The sequence below is a fragment of the Tamandua tetradactyla genome, chromosome 23 (assembly GCF_023851605.1).
Source record: "Tamandua tetradactyla isolate mTamTet1 chromosome 23, mTamTet1.pri, whole genome shotgun sequence".
NCBI lineage: Eukaryota > Metazoa > Chordata > Mammalia > Pilosa > Myrmecophagidae > Tamandua > Tamandua tetradactyla.
Window position 1 is genome coordinate 8,424,389 of NC_135349.1, and position 26,300 is coordinate 8,450,688.

General features: G+C 47.3%; 2 protein-coding genes across 9 annotated transcripts in view; one reads left to right on the forward strand and one right to left on the reverse strand.

Moving 5' to 3' along the window:
- Positions 1 to 760: 760 nt before the first annotated feature.
- Positions 761 to 7,118, reverse strand: GPC2 (glypican 2). Its single transcript, XM_077140743.1, has 10 exons — positions 6,496 to 7,118; positions 5,654 to 5,812; positions 4,990 to 5,312; positions 4,270 to 4,350; positions 3,470 to 3,632; positions 3,104 to 3,234; positions 2,605 to 2,751; positions 2,352 to 2,491; positions 2,087 to 2,262; positions 761 to 1,305 (listed from the first exon to the last, which is right to left on the reverse strand). Exons 1-10 carry the CDS (start codon positions 6,659 to 6,661, stop codon positions 1,058 to 1,060), a joined length of 1,734 nt encoding a protein of 577 aa, XP_076996858.1. The 5' UTR covers positions 6,662 to 7,118; the 3' UTR covers positions 761 to 1,057.
- Positions 7,119 to 7,260: 142 nt separating this feature from the next.
- The window catches only part of STAG3 (STAG3 cohesin complex component), a 33,580-nt gene continuing 14,540 nt past the window's right edge, over positions 7,261 to 26,300 (forward strand). For 2 of the 8 annotated variants that reach the window (XR_013167821.1, XM_077140735.1), the window contains exons 1-22: positions 7,468 to 7,930; positions 8,121 to 8,299; positions 9,180 to 9,279; positions 9,639 to 9,755; positions 15,294 to 15,390; positions 16,119 to 16,195; positions 16,491 to 16,695; positions 17,087 to 17,238; positions 21,717 to 21,790; positions 21,950 to 22,071; positions 22,612 to 22,712; positions 22,918 to 22,997; positions 23,326 to 23,433; positions 23,714 to 23,828; positions 24,000 to 24,105; positions 24,280 to 24,383; positions 24,647 to 24,739; positions 24,862 to 24,951; positions 25,196 to 25,396; positions 25,516 to 25,586; positions 25,695 to 25,782; positions 26,198 to 26,278. Coding sequence is in view for 7 of the 8 variants with exons in the window: in XM_077140735.1 (XP_076996850.1) it covers positions 8,130 to 8,299; positions 9,180 to 9,279; positions 9,639 to 9,755; positions 15,294 to 15,390; positions 16,119 to 16,195; positions 16,491 to 16,695; positions 17,087 to 17,238; positions 21,717 to 21,790; positions 21,950 to 22,071; positions 22,612 to 22,712; positions 22,918 to 22,997; positions 23,326 to 23,433; positions 23,714 to 23,828; positions 24,000 to 24,105; positions 24,280 to 24,383; positions 24,647 to 24,739; positions 24,862 to 24,951; positions 25,196 to 25,396; positions 25,516 to 25,586; positions 25,695 to 25,782; positions 26,198 to 26,278 (2,352 nt within the window). In the remaining variant the exon portion in view is untranslated. Of the gene's footprint in view, positions 7,431 to 7,466; positions 7,931 to 8,120; positions 8,300 to 9,179; positions 9,280 to 9,638; positions 9,756 to 15,293; positions 15,391 to 16,118; positions 16,196 to 16,490; positions 16,696 to 17,086; positions 17,239 to 21,716; positions 21,791 to 21,949; positions 22,072 to 22,611; positions 22,713 to 22,917; positions 22,998 to 23,325; positions 23,434 to 23,713; positions 23,829 to 23,999; positions 24,106 to 24,279; positions 24,384 to 24,646; positions 24,740 to 24,861; positions 24,952 to 25,195; positions 25,397 to 25,515; positions 25,587 to 25,694; positions 25,783 to 26,197; positions 26,279 to 26,300 lie in introns of those variants that run through there. The other 6 variants (XM_077140736.1, XM_077140737.1, XM_077140740.1 and 3 more) reach the window with 6 other exon arrangements.

The window sequence follows — 26,300 nt, forward strand, 5'->3', positions numbered from 1 at the left end:
TTATACCTTTTTTCCCTTAGTTTTCTATGGAACAAAAGACTCATTCGGGTGACAAAAAGAAGGGAGAAAGCTGGCAGATAAGTGATGAAAGCCATGTGACAAGGTAGCCGAGAGGGTGTGGGCCCACCACTTGGAGGGGGTGCAGCTGATAACACCCCCAGTTCCGAGGGACTCTGGCGGGGGAAAAGGCGCTCCTTCCCCCGGTTCCCATTTTACAGAGGGTCATGCAGAACCTATTCAGTCTCCCCGTTTTTCAGAGGAAGACACTCAGGCCCCAAGAGCGGGGCCCCAGCCCAAACCCGATGCCCCGAGGCAGCTCCCCAGAGAGGCCAGGAGCAGGAGCCCAAGCAGGTCACAGAGGCTGGGCCACAGGACAGAAGACAGGACGCAGGGAGCCAGGCAGGGACCGAGACATTAACCTTTTATTTGCTAAGTGAACACCGAGTGGAACGCCGAGGCTGGAGTTGGGGAGGCTCGTGGAGGATGAGGATGGCAGAGGCCCCAGGATAGGCCTTGTGTGCGTGTGTGTATTTTCATTTAAGAAATGAATACTGAAAAAGTCCACAGAAGCCCAGTCCCTAGATCCTGGCATCTCCTCACAGCCCCCCCCAGGCCCCTCCCCTGCACCCTTCAGCACCCAGCTCTTGTCCACTGGTGAGCCCAGGCCCCCCACCCCACCTCATTTGAGTTCCACCCCTCCCCACTTCCAACTTGGTCCTTCAACCTCCCCCCCCCCCATTTCAACTCTGAAAATCCCCTTTCTCCCCTGTGGGGGCTGACCACCAGCCCCAGGCTTGAGGGGGTGTGGAGACCACACCTCCCTTCCTAAATAAATACCCCAGCAATGCCCCCCCAACGCTTGTTATACAAATGAAAAAATAAATATTGGGAACACCCACCCCCAACCCGTCAATGGATCTGGGGCCCCAGCCGTTCACCTGCAAAGTCCCTTCTCCACCCTCTCTGCAGCCTCCGTCCACTCCTCCCCAGACCCAGCTAGGGCCGGGGAAGGAGAAAAGGCCATGAACCCTTCTGATGCCAGGGCACCCCTCCCCTGTCATCGAGGCCCAAGCAGGGCCAGAGTGGAGAGGAAGAGGATGAGGACAGGGTGGGTGTGAAAACCGACAGGCGACCCCCCAGCCCTGCTCCTGCCCTGGTTGTGGCGGGCACCCCCACCTCCCTTGCCCCCGGGACTGTCCCTTCGAGGAGGGCGAGGAGGCCGAGCTGGGGGGGCCACGGCCGCTGCCCCGGCCATCCAGTCATCGGCGTAGTGCTGTCCCCCTCCAGAGCCGCTGGCGTCCTCATCTGTGGGGTGGGCGGGGGGGGGGGGCAGAGAGGCAGAGATGGGGCGGGAAGGAGAGGGGAGGGGAGACAGAGGGAGACCCAGACACAGCAGGGAAGGGAAAGCGAGATAAAGACAGAGGAAGAAAGAGAAGAAGAGGGACAAGGCACAGAGACATCAGGTAGGTACACGGAGGGGGGAGTGAGAAAGGCGATGGGAATCAGGAAAAGAGACGGTGAGACAGAGACAGAAAAGAGACAGGCAGATGGGAAAAGGATAAACAGAAGAGAGGTAATAGAGATAGAAGGAAGCAGAAAGCAGACAGGAGGGGGTGCCGGGAGACAAAGAGAGACAGACAGAGATGCAGGGAGAGAGAGGGGCTGAAAATGAGTGTCCTTGCCTTGCTTCCCTGTCTGACAAACTCTTCCTTGGGGAGTCAACCCAGTGTCAACCCCCCACCCCTCAACCCAGGGTTCCCCCCTCCCCATTCTCCCCCAGGCCCTTATCCCTTATAAGGGGCTCCCCACTATTTTGTAAGGATGTTTTCCTGTCTTCCCCATGGGACATGAACTTGAGGGTCGAGATCCTCTCACTGGGGCTTTAGCCCCCTACCTTTGGGGTAAGCGCTCAAGAGATGCTTGTGTAAGTGCAAGCAGGAGAGCACGAGTGAATGAATGAGCCAGAACCCAGATCAGGCTTGCAGCTCTGGGAACTGCGGGCGAGGGCAGGCGGCGCGGGGCTTCGAGGGCTGGGTGGGGGTTGGGAGGAGGGGGAGGGGAGGTCCCCGGGAGCCTCGGGTCTCACCCGCGTCCTGCAGATCCAGGTCGTGTCCCAGGGCGGCCGCCCTCATCCTGGCCGTGGCCGCCCGGAGCTGCAGCCGCCGCCGCCGCGTCGGGAGGTCGGGGCCCGAGACGTCCACCTCCAGCTCGGGGTTGTGGAGCTGCTCGGCCAGGGAGCCCCCGACCACAGGCGGCAGGTACCTGCGGGCAGAGCAGGCCCCGAGGCTCCCGCCCCGCCCGGCGCCCCCGCGCCCGCCCCGCCGCGCGCCCGCCCGCCCGCCCCGTCTCACCGGCCCCGCCCGGCTCCGGTCCAGCAAGGAGCCGCCTCCTGCGAGGTGTCCGCCGCCATGCGCGGGTCCCCGCACACCGTCAGTGACAGCCCGGCCCAGAAGCCCCTCACCCGGCCCAGCCGCTCGCGCAGCTCCCACACCTGGACGGGCGACAGGCCGACGGGGCGGGCGATGGAGCGCGCCCCCACCCCCCAGCCCGCCACCGGCCGCCCCCCCACCCCGCGTTCCCAACCCCACCCCGCGCCCCCCTCACCAGCCGGGGCAGGTTGGTGCCCGCCGCCGTGGTGGGCCGCTCCTCCTCAGCCGCGGACGTCCAGAGCCGGCCCGCCTCCTCCCGGGGCGCCGGGGCTCGGCGGGTGCGGGCCGGCGCCGGGTGCGGACCCCCACACTCCTGAAACACCTGCGGCACCGGAAAGACAGGGCGCAGCTCGTGGCTGACCTCTGCCCCGTCGGCCCCTCCCCCTCGGGCTGACACCACACAGTTCCCCCTACCCTATGGTGAACACCCTGTGGCCCCACCCCAATGCCCCAGTCTCCCCTACACCCCACAACCTCCTCTGGAAGCCCACGGTCTCCCCAGATACCTACATTATCTCCCTGACACCCTACATTGTCCCCCCACAGGCTGACACCCCCACCCTCTCCCCCTATACCTGGGCTGACACCCCCACCCTCTCCCCCTATACCTGGGCTGACACCCCCACCCTCTTCCCCTATACCTGGGCTGACACCCCCACCCTCTCCCCCTATACCTGGGCTGACACCCCCACACTGTTGTCCTGCAGATACATCAAACCCTCTGAGATCTTCACCCCAATGGACTCCGCTGCCAGCTCAAAGGAAAAGGGACCCTGGAGCCTCTCGGCCAGGAGCAGGAGAGCATCTGGAAGGAGGGGGATAAGGGAAAGGGTGAAACAGCAGCCAGGTAAAAATACTCAGTGACAGGCTTTTTCCATAACTCCTCTCTCCAGAACTGCAAGGTGCTGGGTGAGGGAGTCTTAACAAGCCCCTCCTGTTCCCCCTCCATCTGGCCTTAGATCCCTTCCCCAGCCCCCCAGCCCCACCAGACAGCCCCAGCCTTGCCCTCCTCCATCCCTGGCCCTCCTGGACTGCCTCACCCAGATAGCCCCCCCAGTCCGGCTCCAGGGTCCCGCCGCTGAGACAACCACGGGCCACATTGAGGCAGAAGCCCCGGCAGGGTGGAAGAGAAGGCACCCCCCGGCAGAGGGGACAGCCGGTCAGACGCATCACAGCACGGCTGCAGCCTTCAGACACCGACACCTGGGGACAGCGAGCTCGGCTGTGCCATCGGCAAACACCACAGCTGCCCTCGGCCCAGCTTGGTGCTGGGCACAGAGAGAGGTCAGACATCCCTCCCCCCAACATACACACCTTCCCTGGGCTACGGTTAGTGACCCCGTGTGGCAGCAGGTGTGCCCGCCAGGCTGCCCCAGCTTGGCAGAGGGAGGTTCCCAGGGGGAGGCTGCAAGGGGTGGGGGGTCTGAGAAGAGGTTCAAGGACAAGAGCAAGCCCAATATGGCTGGGGAGTAGGGAGGCAGTGAGGAGGCCTGGCTGGAGGGCAGGGAAAGCTTAAATGGGAAGTAAGAGGAGGGAGGTCAGGGACAGGACGGCAGTGCAGGGAGGAGAGCCTTGAAGGCCAAGCAAGCAATCTAGCCTTGGGCAGCAGGAAAGAGGGAGTCCTTTAGGGGTCCTGGGAGATGTTAAGGGGGGCCAGGACTCCATTCTCAGGCTGCTATGGAGATGAGCATGTCCTCGGAGGCCGGCAGGGGGCAGGAAAAGGTCAGAGGGGGTGGGGGGTCACTCCAGCTCCACTTCTTGGGATGCCAGCTGCCTCCTGTCTCATTTCTCGTGGGGCCACTCCCTCCGGGGACCCTGCCTACACTTTGCGCCCCCTAACCTTCAGCGCTGGGCTGACCACATCTCTTCCAGTCGCCAGGCCCTGGACGAGGGCCCGGGCAGCCACCAGAGCACGGGTTATCTGGGGGAAGGGAAAGAAGGTGAGAAAAGCCACAGGCGAGCCGTGGGCCAGGAGACAGCACCAAGGACCGAGCAGTGGGGGTTTGGATTGTGGGGTTACGTATTTTGGGGTGCCCATGAGTGCTGAAAAAATTCCAGTCTAGAAGGATCAAGGGGAACCGGGCTTGGAAAAGATGGAGGGGTGGTGCGCCGGGACAACACCGAACCTGAAGCCAGAAGGCCTGGGTGCAAGGCAGAGCTCGACCACTCACTGGTCGTGAGGACTTAACCTCTAGGACCCTCAGTTTTCTCCTCTGTAAATTAGGGATACTACTAAAGAGAAATACGAAGACAATTAAATGATAATATAAACAAAAACACCTAATTCCTGTTTTGTTCATCTAGAGGAAATGAGGATGTTAGGGTTAGGGAGGAGTTGAAGGTAGGTGGTTGGGGGCTGAGGGCATGTGAGTGGGCCAGGGATTTGTGTATTGGGGCACGGAATGGGTGTGGGGGTCCCAAGTAAAGGAGACCAAGGAACACTGGGTCAGGCAGGGGTGACTAGGGCCCAAGAGGTGGGTCACTGGGTTGGAGAAAAGTGTGCACAGTTCAGAGGTCACCAGGTCAGAGGTGGCTGAGCTTAGGCCTCAGGGCCTCTCACCTGCAGGCGGAGGCGGCGGGGCGAGTCCCCAAAGGGCTGCAGAGAGCCATCGGCAGCGGAGGCCAGGCGTGTGAGGCAGAGCAGGTAGTCAGGGGGGAAGCTGTACTGGGGGTGCAGCAGGGGGAACGCTCTCTCCAGGAGCTGCGCCCAGAAGTCAGCCAAGGTGTCATCTAGCCCCCCACTGGCCCCCCCATAGTGGCCCCGCAGCCGGGAGAAGAGGCCACTGAAAATGGGGGCGTGCTGGGCATACAGGCGGCCGTAGGAACGGGAGAAGAGCTGGGCCAGGGAGCGCTCGGATGCGGAGAGCAGCTCCCGAAAAAACTCTGTGGCAAATGCAGGGCAGGGGCGTGAGATGGGAAGAGGCCAGAGAAGGAGGGAAAAGTGAAAGGGCAGAGAAAGGAGGGGATGGGGGTGGTAGGGAGAGAAGAGAAAAGACAAGTGAATTAGAATCGGAGCATCTCTCAGAGACCTGGCCAGATGGAGGGGCAAAGGAGAAGGAGGGGATGCAGCCCTGAAGAGAGCCTGGGGTGGGGACCGAATGGGGCTGAGCCGGGCTGGGGAGGGGCTGGGGTGCCTTAGGGACGGAGTAGGGAGTGGATGCCTGCTCGGGTCATGAGCACAGACAGGAGGTGTGAGGCCAGCTGTGAGGGCCCCAGGTCCTCACCGTCGAACTTTCTGTGCCGGGCAGCCAGTGTGTGAACCAGGAAGGAGCCGCTCTCCTCTACCAGGCGGCGGAAGGTGTCCTCGGTCTCCCGGGCCAGCCTCTGCTCTGTCTCACTGGAACAGCAGGTGTACTCCTGGGGACAGACCCGCAGGTGCTCACCTGGGCAGAGAAGACACAGGAATGAGGGGTGGGGGGAAGCAACAGTGCAGAATTCCTTCCTTCTCTCGCCTACCTCTGGGGACTCCCCCTTCGCTCCCATCCAGCTGGTCTCTTTGCTATTGTCTGCAGTTCGTCCCCACCTAACCCTATCCCTCTTCATTGTCCCCTTGCCAATCCCCAGTCCACTGCCACTAGCCGTGAGGTCATCTATTTGACAACTGCCCTGAGAGTCAGATTAGTGATCAGAGGGTCCTCAGGTGACCCTCCCCGACACTGAACACCTAGGCTTCCAGGGACTTATAGGACCGCTGCTATGGGATGAAGAACGGGGATTGGAGTTGGGGGGAGGTTACTTAACCAGAAAGCAAGTATGAGCACGGAGGGACTCATGGAAATAGGGAGGAGAGCATATTGGGCAGTGGGGAAAGAAACACGGGGGTGGACTGCTAATTGCAAGAAGGGGGCTCCTGAAGTGGGGGTGCCGGGAGTAGGAGAGCTATTATGCGAACGGGGAGAGGGCGGTATTGTGATCCAGGTAAGGAAGTTACAGGCGAGAAGGGACACCACTATGGGCTGAGATTATTATAATGGCTACTGTGAAAGGGGAGAGGATTGTGAGACCCGGAGGACCCGCTCCCGCCCCCCCCCGCCCCCAATTCTCTACTCTTCCTCTTTCTTCTCACCTGAGATTAGGGCTGGAGGGAGGAGGTTTAAGCTATATCCCCGGGCCCCCAGCACCTGCCGGGTCTCAGCGCAACTCCGGGTGACCTTTGCCTCGCTCCCGCGTCCAAGACCAGGACCGGGACACAGAGGAAGCAGCAGAAGCAGGAGAGGTCGCAGCGCGGACATAGCCGCAGCCACCCGGGGACCGGAAAGTGGGTCCTAAAGAAGAAAGAAGAGTCGCCCGAATTCGGGACTCCGGCTCTCGGCCGCTGGGCCGCTGCGCCGGCCAGAGAAAGAGCGCGACCCCCCGAAACTGAACACGGAGCACGATAGCTGGACCAGGCGGCATCTGCCGAGACAATGGGAGCCCGGAGCCGGACAGGGGGCGGGGCCCTAGGCGGGGCCCCGCCAATGATGGCGAGGAACCGACCTGAGGGGCGGGGCCGAGGGAAAAATTAAGCCAATGTTGTGAGGAAGCTCGGCAGGGGGCGGGACCCAGCAGAATCAAGGAGGTAGGCGAGGTAGGGGCGTGTTCTCCTTCAGGGGCGTGGCGATCGGGCTCGAAAGGCGGGGCCTGGGTGGACCCCAGCCTATGAGCGTAGAGAAGCCAGAGCCAAGGGGCTACCACTAGTCCCGTTCGAAGCCCGAGCCCGCGGAGGGGGAGTTTGCGCCAGGTGGGCGGGGCCGGGGTGGTAGGGGCTAAAGCGGCGCGGTTCGCGCGGACGAGCCCACGTGACGGGGCGGCACGCTCGAGAGCTCGTGGCTGCACGAGGCTGACTAGCGGCGCGGGACGGGAACGTGGTGAGCACGTTCCCAGCCCAGGGCCGAGCCGTTGGGTGTGCGCCTGCGCAGAGCGCGCCTCGTGCCTTCCCGCGTTTCTCTGGGCTCTTCAGCCACCTGAAGGGGAGCCTCTGCTGAAGGTTGGGTGACGCCAAGACCTGAGAAACCCGAGGCGGTGATTTTCCTCAACCCTGCTTAGATATAAGTCCATCTTCTGGGCTCAGGCACTGAGGGCTCCTCTTTGACCCAATAATACGCCCCTCCCCCCCCACACCCCCGTCCCTGAGAATTAGAATGCCTGAGGGACTCCCTCCACAGAGGTCGTAGGTCCTACCCCCAGCCCGCCTGAGGCCGACAGTCGAGCGGTTAGAAGGCTCCTCGGCCCAAAGAACTTGCCGCGGGTCAGTCAGAGCGTTCCCCTTCCACTCTCGGCGTTTTCGGCCGTATTCTAATGGCGCCCCCGCCAGCCCCAAATCATTGTTAAGGGCGTCCCGTTCTATTCTTTACGGAACCACCTAGTATCTTCTAGAACCCTTCTAGAACCTAAAGGCCGTGGGGCCCAAGTTCGCTGGCACGGGGCAGCCTGCCCTTGTGAGGCCCCGGGGAGGGGCTCTGTTTGAGGCCGCCGCGGCCTGGGCCTGCCTCCGTTCTTGGCGAACTGCACCAAACCCGACGGTCAGTTTCCCGGGGCTGTGTTTACCACCCGGGAGACCCCGGGGCAGCCCTGCCGCGTTTTGCTTTTTGTGGAGGTCCCAGCCTCGGGGCCCCAGTCCCGGAGCAGGTCCTCTGGAAAGGGCAGGGCAGGGCTGGGGCTGGGGCTGGGGCGTGGGCGGCCTCATGGCAGCCCTGCTCTCTCCTCCCGCAGCTGCCCCCCATGCCGACCCTGCGCTCCTCCTCGCGGCTCCCCAGCCCCTCCTCCCCGAGCAGCGTGTCCTCCCCGCTGCAACAACGGGTCGCAGGTGGGCCGAGGGCCTTGTCCGCCTCCTCTAGTTCCTCCGGCCATGTGCCTTACGATGACAGGGACTCGGACCTGGCTTCAGAGGGGTGAGTGGAGGCTGCCGCATTGGCTTACTGCCTCGGTGGGAATGTGCCTGTTTTCGGATAAGAACCTAAGAATGCTAGGACTGGTGCCCCGCAGGGATCGCTTCCTTATCCAACTTGTCGAAACCTTTCCTGGAGCACGTTGGTAGGTTCGGCCCACCTCTAGGGCTTGGGAGTGGGAGAGAAAGATTTATTTGTTGCTTAGCAAATGGTATAGACTAGTTGATGCCCCATAGCTCTCTTATTTGCAGACTTCGTAAAGAGGTCTGTCTCTCCGTAACCATTTTCGTTTAGGAGTTGGTGCTGTCAAGGTTATGATAGTGTGTCTTCCCTTAGTTTTTATCTTCTTACCGGAAAAAAAAAGAAGATCTGCTTTATCTCCTGGTCATTTTAATTGACCTTCTCGAAATCTGTTTCTGTCAGTGCTGGTGTTGGGAACCAGATTATATCAATGTTATCACTTTGGCTCCAGTCAGTAAGACGTGGTTATATTTCAAGGGATGAAATTTAACTCCAGCTACATATTAACCTATTTATTTGAGTTCCTGTGCCATGCTGAATTTTCTCCACACAGAAGGGATCCTTCTGCTTATCTAAGTGAGTAGCATTGGATTCTCCTGTTCAGAGAGACTGTTAGGAAAAGGTTCCATCACCTACCTTAATTCCTCATTCTTTATCTCCATCCCTTTATACAAGGAACTGTTTTCATATAAGACTATCACCCGACTTTCTGGTAAAAGTAAGCTCAACTCTTAAGGAAAATATGCAAGTATGTTTCTCTCATAGAGGGGGTTGCAGTTAGAGACAGAGAAATTGTACTTCACTAACCCTTGTAAAAAGAGAGAATGAAGTTGCAGTTAAAGAGAACCATACTTCCTCACAGGGATAATGACTCTTTGTCCACTGGTGAAGGCAGTGACTTTGAAGACAGCCTGAGACGCAGTGTGAAGAAGAGAGCAGCAAAACGACTCAGAATAGCTCCAGTGCGTACATCGGTTTTGTTTTGTTTTTAACCCAGGTGTGGGAAGTGGCAAAAGATAACTTAGAAGAGAGTCAGGGGATGTGGTTGATGAAAGTATGACACTTAAAAGGTGCTAAGGGTTAAAAGTGGGAAGAAGAAAAATTTTGAAGAGAAAGAATAGGAGTGAGGGTATTAGGATGTAAAGGAATGGGGCTTTAAAAGGAGAAATAGGAATGTTAAAGGTCACAACAATATAAATTATTTCAGATCTGAGTTAGTAGTGGAATTGGTAGCTTAAGCCTATGTATCCAATAATGATGGAACCAAATGTTAATGTCACTTTTACTTTTTTCATATTCCTGTTCTCTTTATGCTTACTAGGTGGCAAAACATCCAAAGAAGGGCTCTTTAAAGGTTCGTGATCGTGGCCGGAAAGAGTCAGAGCCACCAGCCAATGATCTCTTTGATGCTGTGAAAGCTGCCAAGAGTGACATGCAGGTAAAGCAGAGTGTCTCACCTCTGCTTCTTGATGCCATCTCATTTTTGTACCATGAGAAGATAAGGAAAGGTTCTGCAAACCTGATTTGATGTGGACATTTTAGTGAACATGACCTGTAGCAGGAAAGAGAGAGATGTCTGTGGAGGGAATTTTTTCTTTCTGAAGGGTATCAGGATAGATTCTGACTTCAAAGATTGATGGATGAATTAAGGAAGAGATTGGATGATCTAAGTAGGAAATCTGGATAGAGGTGGTAACTGTTGTATAAAGCTCCCTTGCCACCTTTTAGCTCCAAATTGACAATTTTATCTTTTTTCCCTCCCCACATTTTAAAGTAATTTTACTGCAATTCAGTATCATCCAGAAGTGTATAAAGCTTATATATAATTTAAAAAAAAATAAAAATAAAAGTATCACTCCAGCTCACAAATGAAACATTTAATAGCACTGTAGAGGCTCCTTGTTTATCTTCCTCTCCACCTTGCCTGTCACAGTCCCTTTACCACCCAACGATCACCACCAGACTGATGATCTTTGTGTTAATTCCCTTGTCTTTTAGTATTGTTTTACCATCAATGAATCTGTCCTTTAACTTATATAAATGAATCATTCTAAGTCTTCTTTGACTTTATTTCATTTAACATTGTTTGAGATTTATCCATGTTGATGTGTAATGAACATTTTTATAGTTTTAGGATAGTGTTGTAAATTTTCAATTCTTTGGAGCTTTGTTACATTATTGTCCTTGATCTCTAACTTTACTGACTTGTAGAGAATTCAATCGTTGAAATTTATGGAGACTAGCTTTATGACTTAAAATTTAGTCAATTTTCAGAACTGTTGCACGCTGTGTGAAAAAAATGTGTGTTCTCCACACTTTGGGTACAGTGTTCTCTTTGGGTGAGATAAAGAATGTTAAATGTGATACTACTTTGATATTTCTATTGCATTGTTTTTTTTCTGTATGTGTGATTTGTTCAGTTAGTTGGTTGATTTTTTTGGACTGTTTGATAATTACAGAAAGAGGTGTGTTTAAATCCATGAAGGTGACTTTTTCAGTTACTCTTTTTGTACTCAAGCCCATTTTTGCCTTACATTTTTGAAGATTTGTTATTTGTATATAAGTTTAGAATTGCTTTATCTTCCTGGTAAATTGAATCTTTTATGTTTATTGACACGCCATTATTTTAGACTTTAAGACAAAATTGTTTTGTTTGATATTAATATATCTACACTAGATTTATTTGGGGTTAGTATCATCTTCCATCCTTCTTTCATTCTTTCTATGTGTCTGAGGTCTATCTTCAGCTTACAGCATAGTTCTGAATTATGTTCTTTAATCCATTCTGCCAATCTGTCCTTTTGCTAGAGAGTTTTAATCCATTTACATTTATTGTCGCTACTGATATATTTGCATTTATTTCTACCACCTTACATGCTTTCACTTTGTCTTGCTTTTTCTGTTTTTCCTCTACTTGCTTTCTTGGAGATTTCTACCCTCTACAAGGACCAAGCATGTTTAATTCCAGTTGGCTCTTTCAGAATACATGCTGCTTATTGTCCAGTGTTTTAGTTCTATGCATTCCTCCTCCCACAACATACTGCTTTATACTGTCAAATTTGTTTGCCTTTGTTTACATTTTACCATTCCTTCTCGAATTTCACATCTTCTACAAAGCTTATCTTTAAAATTTTCCTTTAGAGAGGATTTATTGATAAACTCTGTAAAAATTCCTTTCACCCTTGTTCTTGAAAGATTTCTTGCTTGATATAGAATCCTAAGATGACCTTCTTTTCTCAGAACATTAAAGAGAGTATTCCACTGCCTTTTAGCTCCTGTTTTTGCTATTGAAAGTTAGCTATCAGTTTAATTTGGCAGTGTCCAATAGAACATTCTGTTACGATGGGAATGTTCGATATCAGCATTTTCCACCACAGTAGTCACTAACCACATGCTTCTTTTTAGTGCTTGAAATGTGACAAGTATGACTAAGGAATAATTTCTAATCTGTATTTAACTTAAATAGCTATATATTACTAGGGAGTTAATGTATTAGCAGTGCAGAGCGTAGCAGTTTATAAGTATTACCTGCTGACGTTTCTAAGTCTTGTTTTACTTCGGTTGTTTTTGAGATTCTTGCTGTTTTTATGTTCTGATATTTTTATAGTTTGTTTATAGATATGAATTTTTTTTGTTTGTTTGTCCTGCTTGAGATTCTTTAGCTTCCTGGCTCTGAGGATTGATGTCTTTCAACAACTATGGAAAATTCTTTTCAAATATCGCATCTTCCTCATTCTATTATCATCTTTTGGGATTCACTTGGGCATGTATTAGACCATCTCATTCTGTTCTCCATGTCTTTTAATATCCATTTATTCCCATCTATTCATGTCACTGGTCTGTGTTTTGGATAGTTTCTTTTTATCAGTATTCTAGTATCAGTATCACTCATCTTCTGTTCTGCTTGTGTCCAGTCTGCTTTTTAATCCAGCCATTGAAGTTTTAGATTTTATTATACTTTTCATTTTTGCCAATTTTGTTTAGCCCTCTTCCAAAATTGATTGTTCTTTGCTTCTATTTTCAGACTTCTTGGCTGTTTCTTTAAGCATATTAAACATTGTAATTTTATAATTTGTGATAGTTTCAATGTCCAAAATCTCTGTGGATATAATTCTGCTGTCTGTTTTTTCTGTTCTTATTCTCTCAGTGTCTTGTTTCCTTATATGTTTTACTAGTTGCTAATTTTCCTTGGAACTCTATATGTTGGAATTCTTTGAGACCAGGGTTGAAGGTGGGATATTAAGAAAGCTACCTGCATTTGTTTCTGCAAGTTACCTGGGGACACTACAGGATCATTTTTTAAAAATACAGATTCCTCAATATTTTTATTGAGAAATCTTCACACAAATATGGTGTGTATATAGTATACAATCAGTGGCTCACAATATCATCATATAGTTGTGCATTCATCACCATGATCATTTTTAAAACATTTGCATCACTCCAGAAAAAGAAAAAAGAAAAAATTCATACATCCCATACTCCTTACCCATCCTTCTCATTGACACTAGTATTTCAATCTACCCAATTTTTTAACCTTTATCCCCCCTATTTATTTATTATTATTTTTTAACTCATCTCTATATAGCCTGGATAAAAAGGAGCATCAGGCATAAGGTTTTCACAATTACACAGTTATATTGTAAATGCAATATAATTATACAATCATCTTCAAGAAACAAGGCTACTAGAACACCATTCAACAGTTTCAGGTCCTTCCCTCCAGCCACTCCAATTCACCATAAACTAAAAAGGGCTATGTATATAATGCATAAGAATAACCTCCAGAATAACCTCTCAACTCTGAAATCTCTGAGCCACTAAAACTTTATTTTGTCTCATTTCTCTCTTCCCCTTTTGGTCAAGCAAAATGATGCTGGGTCCTGGCTCATCCCAGGAGTCCTGTCCCATGAGGCCAAGGAGAATTTACACCCCTGGGAGTCATGTCCCACATAGGGGAAAGGGCAGTGAGTTTACTTGCCAAGTGGCTTAGATAGAGAGGCCACATATGAGCAACAAAAGAGGTTCTCTAGGGGTGCTCTTGGGCATAATTATAAGTAGGCTTACCTTCTCCTTTGTAGGAATAAGTTTAATAGGGGTGAACCCCAAGGTTAAGGGCTCACCCTATTGAATGGATTGTTACCACTGCTTGTGAAAATATCTGATATTTCCCAGATGGGGAAGTTGAATATTTCCTCCTTTCTTCCAAGTCTCCGAAGGGGACTTTGCAAATACTTTTTTATTCTTTGTCCATATTGCTCTAGATTACCCTGGGATATATCAGGGCATCACGTGAACCTATACAAACTAATACAGTCTTCTGCCTTATTCAAGATTCCATGTAATTAATGGTGTTCAAATAAATTGACCATACAAATTAAATTAGATAATACACTACCCAAGATATAAATTTTTGCACCAAATAAACATCCCTTCTTTAGTCACACACATGAGTTGAAATTTTAAAATACGGACCATATCATCCTTTACCTGTGTTCGGATTTGCTTTAGTCTTATCCAAATTAGCATCATTAATATCTCTAGTCAAAGTCTGAACCCTTTTCACCGTTTTAAACACTTGCTATATGGGGTCGTGGTACCTTTCATAGCTTCAGTGCTCTCAGTCAGAATCTTATGTGTCACATACGTACCCGAAGTTTCAGGAAATGACCAGGTAACTCAGCTCAGTAACTCACAATTGAGAAATAACAGTTACATCTCCTGAATAGATGTGACTGCTGTAAGAGCTTGTAACCTGGGACCCTTCACAATAGTTCCCAACCTGATAACCCATGTTCTCGACTTCAAGTCTCTGAGTTTGTTCATTGTAATTAGTCCATATGAGTGAGGCATAATAATGTTTGTCTTTTTATTTTCACCATTTCATTCAGCACTCTGTCCTTATGGTTCATTCACCTAGTTGCATGCTTCACAACTTCATTCCTTCTTGCAGCCACTCAGTAGTCTGTTACGTTTATACACCACAGTTCCCCCTTCCTTCCTTCACTTCCATCCAAAGCGAATCGTGAACACTGCCGCCATAAATACCAGTGTGCAAATGTCCATTCGTGTCCACTCTCAGTTCCTGTAGATATATACCTAGCAATGGGGTTGCAGGATCGTCCTCACCCCTACCTTTTGTGGCGCCATCATGCTGCCCACCGGAGGGGCTGCACCTCTCAGCTTCCTTACCAGCAGTGATTAGGTGCATCTCTTTCTCCACATTTTCTCTTGCACTTGTTTCTCTCTGTTATATTTTTAAATGGTTTTATTCACACATCATACAATCCAACCTAAGCAAATAGGCATGCCTCTGCCACCATAATCTATATGAAGACATTTTACAGGATCACTTCTAATTAAATTCTCTGATTAAGATTATTCTGACCTTATAGATAATGGTGAGTCTGGACTGCAGATCCACTTGAAGTCTGGCTTATGGCTATAAATGATCAAGGGGAAATTTCTTCCCCCTCCACTCTACACTAGGGTTTTAACAGCTAGTTTCCTTGCTATCCCTTTGTGCCCCATAGGTTTATTTCTCACTCTTGCTGTCATAAGGATGTGACTATTTGTAAGGCCCAGCTTTATGTAGGAGTCTCCTTTTGGACTCCCCTTCTTGGAAAGCTTTAGGCTCTATCTCTTATGCTTTGAACCCTGTGTACTCACCTCAACAGAAAGTCAAGGTCTCCAAGGTTTGATAGAAATCCTCAGGAAAAGATTGACTTTGGTGCTTGCTTACCTCCCAGAGTTCCTACTTCCACTCTGTTTTTGGCTTATGTGGAATTCTAACTTTCATTCCCAGTTCAATATATTTTAAAAGATGTGAAATTCTCTCTTCCATTCCAGCTCAGCAGTACTGAAAAACTGTTTTTCATATTTTAATCAGAAGTTTAGATGTTTCCATAGGGAAGATCATACAGAAGATCTCATCTGTCATATTGGCAGAAATAAGTCATCCATGTTTTTTTCCTAGTCTTTGGTAGACGAGTGGCTGGATAGCTATAAGCAAGACCAGGAGGCAGGATTCCTGGAGCTCATTAACTTTTTTATCCGCTCTTGTGGATGTAAAGGTGAGAAGATCCCTATCCCTCTTTATCCCTTCCCCCACCTTCTTCTCCTATGTTATGAAACTGTTCCTCCATTTAGATGAGTAGGATTAGGTATCCTCTAAACAGAGGGAGAATGTAAAACATAAGTAAATTTTCACTTATTTAATTATGTTTTTGATTGCTAAATAAGGAAAGTGATCAAGTTGAAATGATATTGGTTTAGGAGCAGGGCTCTTTGGGATAAACTAACATTGCTGATGTGACAGATAATGAATGATGCTCATAAATTTGAAAATGGACCATCAGATACCCTTCAGTTTTCCTCTGTTTAGATGAAATCAACTTCTGTTATTCCTTATTTCTCAGCTACTTCATTCCATATTTTACCTCTGAAGCTGTGGAAGCCCCAGATCCTCAGAGGCCATGACTTAATTTCTTGGGACAGAGAATTGCAAGCAGGCCATATTATAAGAATCTAGCATCTGGCCTCATTTGATTACTTTTTGTTTATTTTCTTGTTCTTTTTTTTTTTTTAGCAGTAGTTTTTCATTGCTTGTTTCCTTTTGGGTTTTCTAGAGAGGTTTCCTCCTATTCCTATGGTGGCAAAATTATGACTAGAACTCAGGTCTTCTGACTCCCTGCCTAAGCTCTTTTCATTATATTTCCTGGTTCATCTTGAGATGTGTCTGTAAATAGTCATGGTATCCTGCTATTTTCCTTATAAGTACCTTATCTTCTCCATTCCTCAGGCACTGTGACCCCCGAGATGTTCAAGAAGATGTCCAACTCTGAGATCATCCGGCACCTAACAGAACAGTTTAATGAGGTGGAAGAAGACAACTAGGATCCTCTTGTCCCTCTTTATTTCAGAACTCAAGGCCCATTATCTTCTTCTTTTTGATTCTGGGAAATAGGATGGCTTTTTGAAGGTGTTGTCCAATGTCTTCGGTTAAAAGGGGCCCATAGATATTATCCAAATATGCCTCTAGCGTTGGAAAGAAGAAATGAGATATAATAGAGATACATTTTTAATTGCACAATTGGATTTTGACACCCAAAGTCTTTATGGCTTCATGGACCTGGTAATAACTTTTTCATCCTTGCTATTAACCCTTTTGTAGGACTCAGGGGACTATCCCTTGACAGCTCCAGGTCCATCCTGGAAGAAGTTTCAGGACAGCTTCTGTGAGTTTGTGAGGACATTGGTTTATCAGTGCCAGTACAGCTTGCTCTATGATGGCTTCCCAATGGACAACCTCATCTCCCTGCTCACTGGCCTCTCAGACTCCCAGGTCCGTGCTTTCCGTCACACTAGCACCCTGGCTGGTAAGTATTCATCCTTACTTTACACATGTTCTTCTACACTGTTCTCAGTCCTGGATCTTCTCTCCTGCCCCTCATCTTAACTCTTAATTCAAGGCCATGTTTCTTTTATCCCAAACTTCACCCCAGTTTCTCACTAATAGAATTGTAAAAATGGATGGACCATGGTGACAATTTCTAGCTTTAACCACTATTTCATAGCTCATCTTTGGGAAATGCTGAGGATTAAAAGAAAGCCAAAAGAGTTAAAAAAGAAAAGAAAAGAAAAGAAAGAGTCCACTTAAGACTTTAGGGTCACCCTGCTCTAGCTTTTCATTTTCACTATCCCCTTTTCCAAATCCATCCACCCTTCTCTGAGCTAAGTAATGGATTCCTTGTTTCTCCTGACTCAAAGCCATGAAGCTGATGACTTCCCTGGTAAGAGTTGCCCTCCAACTGAGTCTGCACAAAGACAACAACCAGCGTCAGTATGAGGCTGAACGTAGTAAGGGGCCAGGGCAGAGAGCACCAGAGCGGCTGGAGAGCTTGTTGGAGAAACGCAAAGAGGTGAGGAGTGTGTCCTGCATCTTCTCTCCTTCCATATGCTGCTGCAGCAGACCACCTTATCTGCCCCATGTGCTTCTCTTGGTAAGGAAAAGGACCCCAAGGAGCCTTCAAGATAAGGAATAATGGACTCTAGCAATAGTTGAATAGACCTATCCAATCAGAGGCCATTGCATGCATGCTCATCTTATTTCTGGGGTGTGGGCTCAATAAATCCTTTCTAATTTAGAATGAATTTAGAGTTCTCTGTAATTCCACTTTTGCTCAGTTTCCATCATTGATACTCATTATCAGAAATGTCTAAGTGCCCTACGTACGTGTTGTACAGAGTTAAGTTTTTACTTTCTTGTCAAGTGTACAGTATGCAAGTTACCAGAGAAGTAATGGAGGCCAGCCATGATGAGGGAGGCCAAGGTTGTTTGTTTGTTTATTTGCTTGGTTTTTTATTTATTCATTTAGTTAGTTAGTTTTTCTTGAGGCCAAGTTTTCAAGTCATTCCTGTGTTTGAATTCTGTTCCAATTAACTTATAAGTTTCATAGCCTTAAATAACCTCTAACTTTCAATTTCCTCTTCTTTAAGAAGTGGATAATGATCTCCTCCTTCTGTGAAGATTAAATGTGATGACGAGTAAATTGCCTAACGTGGCACACAGTAGTTACTTGCTTTGTTTGATTTTTCACTGGACTCCTGCTGGAGGACGTGAGCCCCCTAGCAAAACCTTTTATGATAATAAACCTTCAAACAGCTGTGTCTCTAGAGACTAATGCTCTTTTATTTATTTATTTATTACTTTTTATTTTGAAATGATTTAAAACTTAGAGGATAGTTAGAAAAATAATACAAACCCCATACAGAGAATGCCAACATATCCTTACCCCCCACCAGATAATCAAATCCACTGGTTTTAACATTTTGCCATGTTTGCCATATTATCCTACCTATCCACCTCTGTCTATCAATCAGTCCATTTTTGAATACTTGAGGATAGGTTATGTAGTTCATACTCCTGAACACTTAATACTGCCATGTACATTTCCAAAGAGCAAGGATGTTCATTTATGTAACAACATCAGTGCAGTTATCTCTCTGAACATAGTTAGAACCACTTTTTTTTTTTTTTTTTTTTTAGTCTTTTGCTATTATGTCATAGATCTAATCCTCCTCATTGATGGCTTGAAATGCTTCATTGTTCTTCTTTGCTTGGGCCATCATTTCCTGTTTTTTGTTTTTGGAGGGGTATATTTTGTTATCTTTTGTTGAAAACTGGACATTTTGATATTTAATGTGTTATAGCTGGAATTTAAACTCTGAGCTACCTCTTCCTTAAGCCTGTATTCAGCTAGTGTTTTGATAGAGCTGTCTTTGAATGCCAGGAGCTAAAATTTAAAAAAAAAAAAAAAAAAAAGGGAAGAGGGAGGAAAAAAACGAAAATACCTTTTCTGGTCTTTGCAGGTTGACCTATACAAGTGCTCTCCTCCTTTAGGTCTCATTCATAGAATGAATTCAGAGAATGGCTCCAGGCCAAAGCATAGTGACCTCCCTGATCCTTTCTGTGCATGTGTCTTGTTTTGGGCATTCGTGTGCAGCCCTAGGAATTCCCCTATTTATTTATTTGGTTTCAAATGTCCCTTCTTCCCTAGGAAACTATTTCCTCGTGGTCCAGGGCACTGCATATGCCTTGTAATCAGTAATCCCTTGTCCCATGTAGCACAATTTGACTGCTCTCCCGTAGTGTTCTATAGGAGAACTCTGTGAACTGCCTTCTTCATGCAGGGCATGTTTTAGAATGGCAGTTTCCTTAGGCCACGACCAGATAGATGTGCCAGTCATACATGTTTGTAGTATGTACATGGAACCAGGATCAGGGACCCACACTGGTGATATGGGCTGGAGAGGGGGCCAGCCGGGGTAGCAGGAGATTCTACTGCTTTGAAGTAACCTTATTCTTGATTTGCTGTTTGCCCTTTAAATGTTTTCTAAGTTATTTGCGTGTTATTTGAGAAAGATATTTCTGCCCATTCTCGCTGGTTGGTTCAAAGCTCCTATGGAGAGATGGTGCCCTTAACCATCTTATTCTACCATCTTGATCACAGTGGGCCTGATTTTTTTTCTCTCTCTCAAAATCTGAGACTGCCCCAGGACCCATAGTTTCTGATTGTACCAACTGACTGTTTTCCTACCCTTCACACAAGGTGTCTTCCATGCCACGTCATCAGAGAAGAAAACTTTTTACTTCCCTCTTTCTCTTTTGTCATTCTTTACTGACAGGATGATCTTAAAAGCTTACCTACATAGTAAATCTGTCTTGGATCTTAAAAATACGTATACCAGTGTGAATCTTTTTTTTGCCTTCTCTTGCCTCTTGCTCTGTTAATGATTACTTCTTCTTTTGATCATTAATCTTTCCTTTTTCAGTGTTTTCTTTTCCCCATTTATTATTTATATAGACCCTCAAATCTTTCCTTAATTCTGTTCTTCTGTGAGCTTCTCTTTCTGTCCTCTGTTTTGGGGTATTCCCTTTATTTCCTTAATATCCAGCTGAATCCTTTTGCTATCTAGCTTCTATGCCCATTTTTCTTCTGAAACTATTTTCTCCAAACCAATGACTTCCTAATCCCTATAACCAATGGCCTTTTACAAATCTCTATAGAATTTCATATTGATAACCTGCCTTTCCATTTCCCTCCCTCCCCCTCTCTCCTTCTTTTTTCTTTCTCGCCCTCTCTCTTTCCCTCCTTTTTCCTTCCCGCTCTCTCTCCCTCTTTTCCTTCCTTTTTCTTTAAATGTGATATTTTTTCAAAGATTCAGAAGGGTACAGACACTGTTAAAATGAACACCATATATACTTCTAGTTTAATACTTAATATGTCACTGTATTTACCTTATCTGTTTTTTTCTACTTTGAAATAAATTATAAATATGTTGAGATTTTAGCCTTAGACATCTCTAAAAAAACCATGTTCCTCCATAATCTAAATACCATTGTCACGTACAACAAAATTAATGATTCCCTAATATTTTCTAATCCTAGCTCATATTTAAATTTCCCCATTTATCCCCAAAATGTATCTTGTTAATTCCAATCAGGCTGTAATTAAAGGGCAGTGTGTTTCATTTGGTTGTTGTGTTTTTCAAACCTCTTAATCTTAGAATTCATACCTTCCCCCATTTTTTCTCAATATATAGGTTTATTTAAGAGGTTGAAATGGTTGTAATAAAGGATTTTGTCTTTCTGCTTATAATTTTGCTTCTTTGATGTCTATTATCTAATGCAGGGTTTCTCAAGAATGGTACTATTGATGGTATGGCTTGTGCTGTGCACTGTAGGATGTTTAGTTACATTCCTGGTGTTTTAGTTTGCTAATGATGCTGGAATGCAAAATACCAGAAATGAATTGGCTTTTATAAAGGGGATTTATTAAGTTACAAGTTTAGAGTTCTGAGGCCATAAAAATGTCCACCCTAAGGCATCCAGAAAAAGATACCTTGACTCTGAAGAAAGGCCGAATGGTGTCCAGGTTTCCTCTGTCATATGGAAAGGCACATGGCCAGCATCTGCTGGTCTTTTTTTAGCTTCTCTGGGGCAACTCTGGCTTTCTTCTCTTAGCTTCCCTTGGTTTTCTCCAGTTTCTGACTTGCTTAGCATCTCCTGGAAAGGCATATGGTGGTGTCTGCTGGGCTCTGGTTCCTGTCTAGCCTGTCAGCTCTCCAATCAATTGGCATCTCCTGAGGCTTATGCCTTTCCAGACGTCTGTGTTTCTGTTGGCTCTGACCTGTCTCTCCATGAGCTCTTTTAAGGCCTCTGATAAACTAAGCAAGACCCACTTTGAATGGGAGGAGTCACATCTCTGTCTGATCAAAAGGACGCACCCATAATTGGGTGTGTCACATCTTCGCGGAAACAGTCTAATCACAGGCTCCACCCTAAACAATAGATCTGCCCTCACAAGATTGGATTAGGAAAAAGAACATGGCTTTTCTGGAGTATATAGCAGTTTTAAACCAGCATACCTGGCTGTACCCAGGATGCCAGTAGCACCTCCTTCTCCTTTGTGACAACCAAAAGTGTCTTCAGACATTGCCAAATGTCCCATTGGGGGTAAAATCATCCCCAGATGAGAACCACTGAGCTAATATTTCTTATCTTTTTTACTTTTATCAAACTATATTTATCAAAAATTTATTTTCCCATAATCATTAATCAAAGATACATATAACTACCAAAGATGTATGTAACTGTGCTTCTGAATAGCCAAAGATAGCCAGAGTAATGATACACAGAGGGGATATTATTTTCCCAAGCACAAAGAAAAATCAGAGATAGTGACTGCATAGCGTTTTCCAGAAGTTTATAAGGGAATATAAGATACTGGAGGTTCATACTGTGTCCATATTGAATAGGAAGTAGATTGAAGTCATACTTTGCGGCCCTGTGTTGTTGGGTGCAAGATACATTGACCTATTTCTGTCTGTCCTTCAGCTCCAAGAGCATCAAGAGGAGATTGAGGGAATGATGAATGCCCTCTTCAGGGGTGTCTTTGTACATCGGTACAGGTGAGTTAATGGGTGTCTCTTAGTTGAAGCAGCTGATCCTTTGTTATGCTGTCTGTGAGGTTCACTTACTAACTCTGAATTATGTGATTAGTTCCAAAATGTATGGACAATAAGTTTGGCAAGAAGGTGACATGCATTAATTTACCTGTTTGTTTCTAGAGATGTCCTTCCTGAGATCCGTGCTATCTGCATCGAGGAGATTGGCTCTTGGATGCTAAGTTACAGTACCTCTTTCCTCACTGATAGCTACTTAAAATACATTGGCTGGACCCTGCATGATAAGGGGAGTTGAGTCAGTCTCTGTTTACCCTATTCCCCTTACCCTCTTCCCTGCCCTAGGACATTCTGGCTTTTCCTGGTCCTTTCCCTTCTGAATTTCACCTTGTGAGCATTGTCAGTCCATCAAGGCGTCAAAGCTCAAAAAGAAAGAAAGACAACCCAGTGTTGTGGAGGAGAGGGATAAGGTAGAAAAGCCATGTCCAGGAGCCTCAAAACCTGGGGTAGAGGTGAAAAAAGACTTCTCCTATGAAAAAGTAAGAAAGTTATTGCTTGATATGTAATACAAGTATTAGGGTGGTACCCAAAGAATCTTCATGTGCATGGTTGCTGCATAATTGCTAAATTCAGCTGTGATCCTCCTCCTCTTTTTTCTTTCCTTCAAAATAAGAAGACAGTTGTTCGTTGTTTCTGAGACATCTCAGCATCCTCAGTGTAGAGGACACCTAACCCCAGGATGAGTAACCTAAGGTTGGATTATGGAGATCCAGTGGAGGTGAGTAGAGAAGAGTCAGTCACATTTCTGTTCTTTTTTTCCCCTCAATAGCATCGAGAGGTCCGTCTGAAGTGTCTGAAGGCTCTGAAAGGGCTCTATAGCAACCAGGACTTGGTCGCACGTCTGGAGCTCTTCACCAGTCGCTTCAAGGTAAAATTGGGAATGTACTCCTTTCTCTTTCTTGTAGTTGCCTTTTCGCTGCCTTGTATCTTTCCACTTCTATTGCTTTTACATATCTTAAGTATCCCAGCACCTGTTTCTACACCTTCTCTTTATGGATCTCTAAAATTCTAAAAGAACGTGATGTTTTGGGATGGGGAGAATGAGACACTGAGCGCTGTTCTCCTTCCTGCAGGACCGGATGGTTTCCATGGTAATGGACAGAGAATATGATGTGGCAGTGGAGGCTGTCAGGTTACTCATACTTCTCCTTAAGTGAGTCCTGGAAGGTGGAGAGACAGGCATCTAGGGCATTTCCTATTCTAGCACCAAGCAGGTGCCTCCAAAGCCATATACCTCTACCTCACACAGGTTGATTCTTCTTTATGTACGGGTTGAAAGCAAGTCATTCCTGATTTGTACTATCTCTAGGGGGAAAAATTCCTGTCCTAACTCGCCATGCTCCTCAATCTTCCAGTTTTCATTTTAAAATTCTTTGGGAGTTATGTCCACATTGTTTTTGCCTCTTTTTGTTGCTAGGCCAAGTTGTGCTGGAAGACAGTTCTCCACTCTTGCATGCTCCTTTTTCCTTTTTTCTCGTCAGGAACATGGAAGGGGTGCTGACCAATAGTGATTGTGAGAGCATCTACCCTGTTGTATATGCCTCCAATCGAGCGCTGGCCTCCGCTGCAGGAGAGTTTCTGTACTGGAAGTAAGTGGGGTTTTGGGGTTCTTTTCATTCCATTCTCTTCACATCATTCTCACATCATTGTTTTCCCCCCATTATCTGCTGCTTCTCCTTCTCAGGACTCCCCATACCTTGTAGAGTCTCTCTTGGTATCTCCTTTTCTCTCTTGGTTTCTTGGGGTTTTCCTCAGCTCTACACCTCACTTTCCTTCACACCTCTCCTTAGGCCATTTCTTCCTCCGTGGTGATTATTCTGCTTCTTCTTCCTCCCATGCAGTATCCTTTCTCTGTGTTGATTCCATCAGATTCTTCTACCCTGAATGTGAGACAAGAATGGTGGGTGGAAGAGAGCGACGCCGGAGTCCACGCTCCCAGAGGATTTTCTTTCAACTCCTCCTGTCCTTCTTTGTGGAGAGTGAGGTGATGTGTGGAGAGGAGTTTGTTTGGGTGTTGTGCGTAAAACCTGCAGGTAAAGGAGGATAGGGCATTGGCATTCTAGGTAGGAGAGAAATGTTTTAGTAATGTTAAATAACCACTGCGTGGAGTTTTTCAGTGTGACATCAGTAACTTACCATGTACCCTCCTACACAGCTCCATGACCATGCTGCTTACCTAGTAGACAGCCTGTGGGACTGTGCCAGTTCTCAGCTGAAGGACTGGGAGAGTTTGACAAGCCTGCTGCTGGAGAAGGATCAGAGTGCGTGCCCCATAGAACATGGGGAAGGGGACTTTTTCGCCTTCTAGTGTAAAACCAGGAGAGATTTCTTTCGTGGCTTGTAAAAAAGCAGCATCAGTGGCATAGAGGTGGGGAAACTTGGGGATAGAGGGTGGCTAATCTGTGATTCTGTTTTTTATCCTCTTGCCAACCCAGATCTGGGCGATGTGCAAGAGAACACACTGATAGAAATCCTTGTGTCCAGTGTCCGGCAAGCATCAGAGGGTCACCCGCCTGTGGGGCGGGTCACTGGAAGGAAGGTATGGCACAAGAGTGTGGTTGTCTAGGTTTGCAATAATACATCCCAAAGGGTTTTAGCCACCCCCATAAGTCTTGGGTTGGGGTGCTTTTTCCTCTGCTTCTCAAAGAATTCCATTTTCAGGAGAGAGAAAGCTGAAGGTAGCTGCTGGATACTTCTTTCCTTCCTGGGCAGATAAGATCATGGGGAGGAGGAACACACACATAATCCTGACCCAGTGTTTCTCCAGACCGTTCTCCCACTTCTACATAACTCTAATTCCAGGGCTTAACCTCTAAAGAGCGTAAGATCCAGGCCGATGACAAGGTGAAGCTGACTGAGCACCTCATCCCCCTGCTCCCCCAGCTCCTGGCCAAGGTAGAGCTACCCCACCCTTCAGCATCATGGAATGAGTGGGTGAAAAGAAATAGCTTCCAGTGAGGAATGGCAGTAGCAGTTAGCCATCCAATAAAGTAGGTCTCATTTTCCAATCAATACAGTTCTCAGCTGATGCCGAGAAGGTTGCTCCCCTGCTCCAGCTCCTCAACTACTTTGACCTCAACATCTACTGCACCAGGCGCTTAGAGAAGGTGAGAAGGGAGGAAGATATATTTCCTATACCTTGCTGCTCCTCTTCTAGTATCAAGTATCTGGTCTTAAGATCCTGTGTTCCAGAAAAATCAATAAACCTTTTTTTTTTTTTTAGCTGTCTTATCCTTGGAGTTTAATGCTTTCAACCTTGCTCTTATCTTCTTCAGCTTCTCATCCCCTCTGAAAGACTTGCCCTCCCTACCCCACTATAACACCATCTTTTCCTACCTTGTTTTCTCCTAGCACCTGGAGCTATTCTTGCAACAACTCCAGGAGGTGGTGGTGAAGCATGCTGAGCCAGCGGTGCTTGAGGCTGGAGCTCATGCCCTCTACCTGCTCTGTAATCCCGAGTTTACTTTCTTCGGCCGAGTGGACTTTGCCCGCAGCCAGCTGGTGGATCTGCTGACTGATCGCTTCCAGCAGGAACTTGAAGAGCTGCTGCAGGTGGGAGCAGGGGCTAAATGACAGGGTACCCCAAACTAGGTGGGCGAGAGCTACAAGAAGGAGAATACAGGTTTGTGAGTTCTTGAAAAATGTGATTGTATACCTTCTTTCTTCCTCAGTCCTCCTTCCTAGATGAGGATGAGGTGTATAGTCTGGCAGCTACTCTGAAGCGCCTCTCTGCCTTCTACAAGTGAGCAACTCCCCTTCCCTTTCTCTCTCTCATCTTTCTACTGGAAGTCTGTGGAGTTGGTGTCTCACATTCTCTTCCAGTGTAACATTTATCCATCTCCCACCAAAGTGCTCATGACCTAACTCGCTGGGAACTCTATGAGCCGTGCTACCGACTCCTCCAGAAGGCTGTGGATACAGGAGAGGTTCCTCGTCAGGCAAGTAGGCGAGTTGGAGGGTGGAGGCAAGAGAGGAGTTTTTAAGGATTCTATCCTAGGTGGCCAACTCCCCCTGCCCTCGGGAGTAGAGTGGATGCAAAAGAGGAAGATCACGAGTGTGTTGTTCCTTCTATTCCAGTCTTGGAAGTCAAGGATAATATTGAAGATTCTAGGAGACTTACATAAATTAGGGAGAGGTAGCATTTCTACCCAGAGTAGAATTCTCTGAAGACTGTCAAGAATGTTGGTTCTTGTCCACCAGAAAAGGAACCAAATCTTCCCTAATCTCATTTTCTCTCTTCTTCACTGCTTCCATCTCCTTCACTGCTTTTGTGTGTGTGCATCCATCTGTCTCTCCTTCCCCTCACCCCTTGTTTTTCTAACTTTTTTCCTTCTGGACTTTTGATTGTTACAGGTAATCCTCCCAGCCTTGACTCTCGTCTATTTTTCCATTCTCTGGACACTAACCCACGTTTCTGGATCAGATGCTTCTCAGGTGAATATGGGTCTGAGAAGAG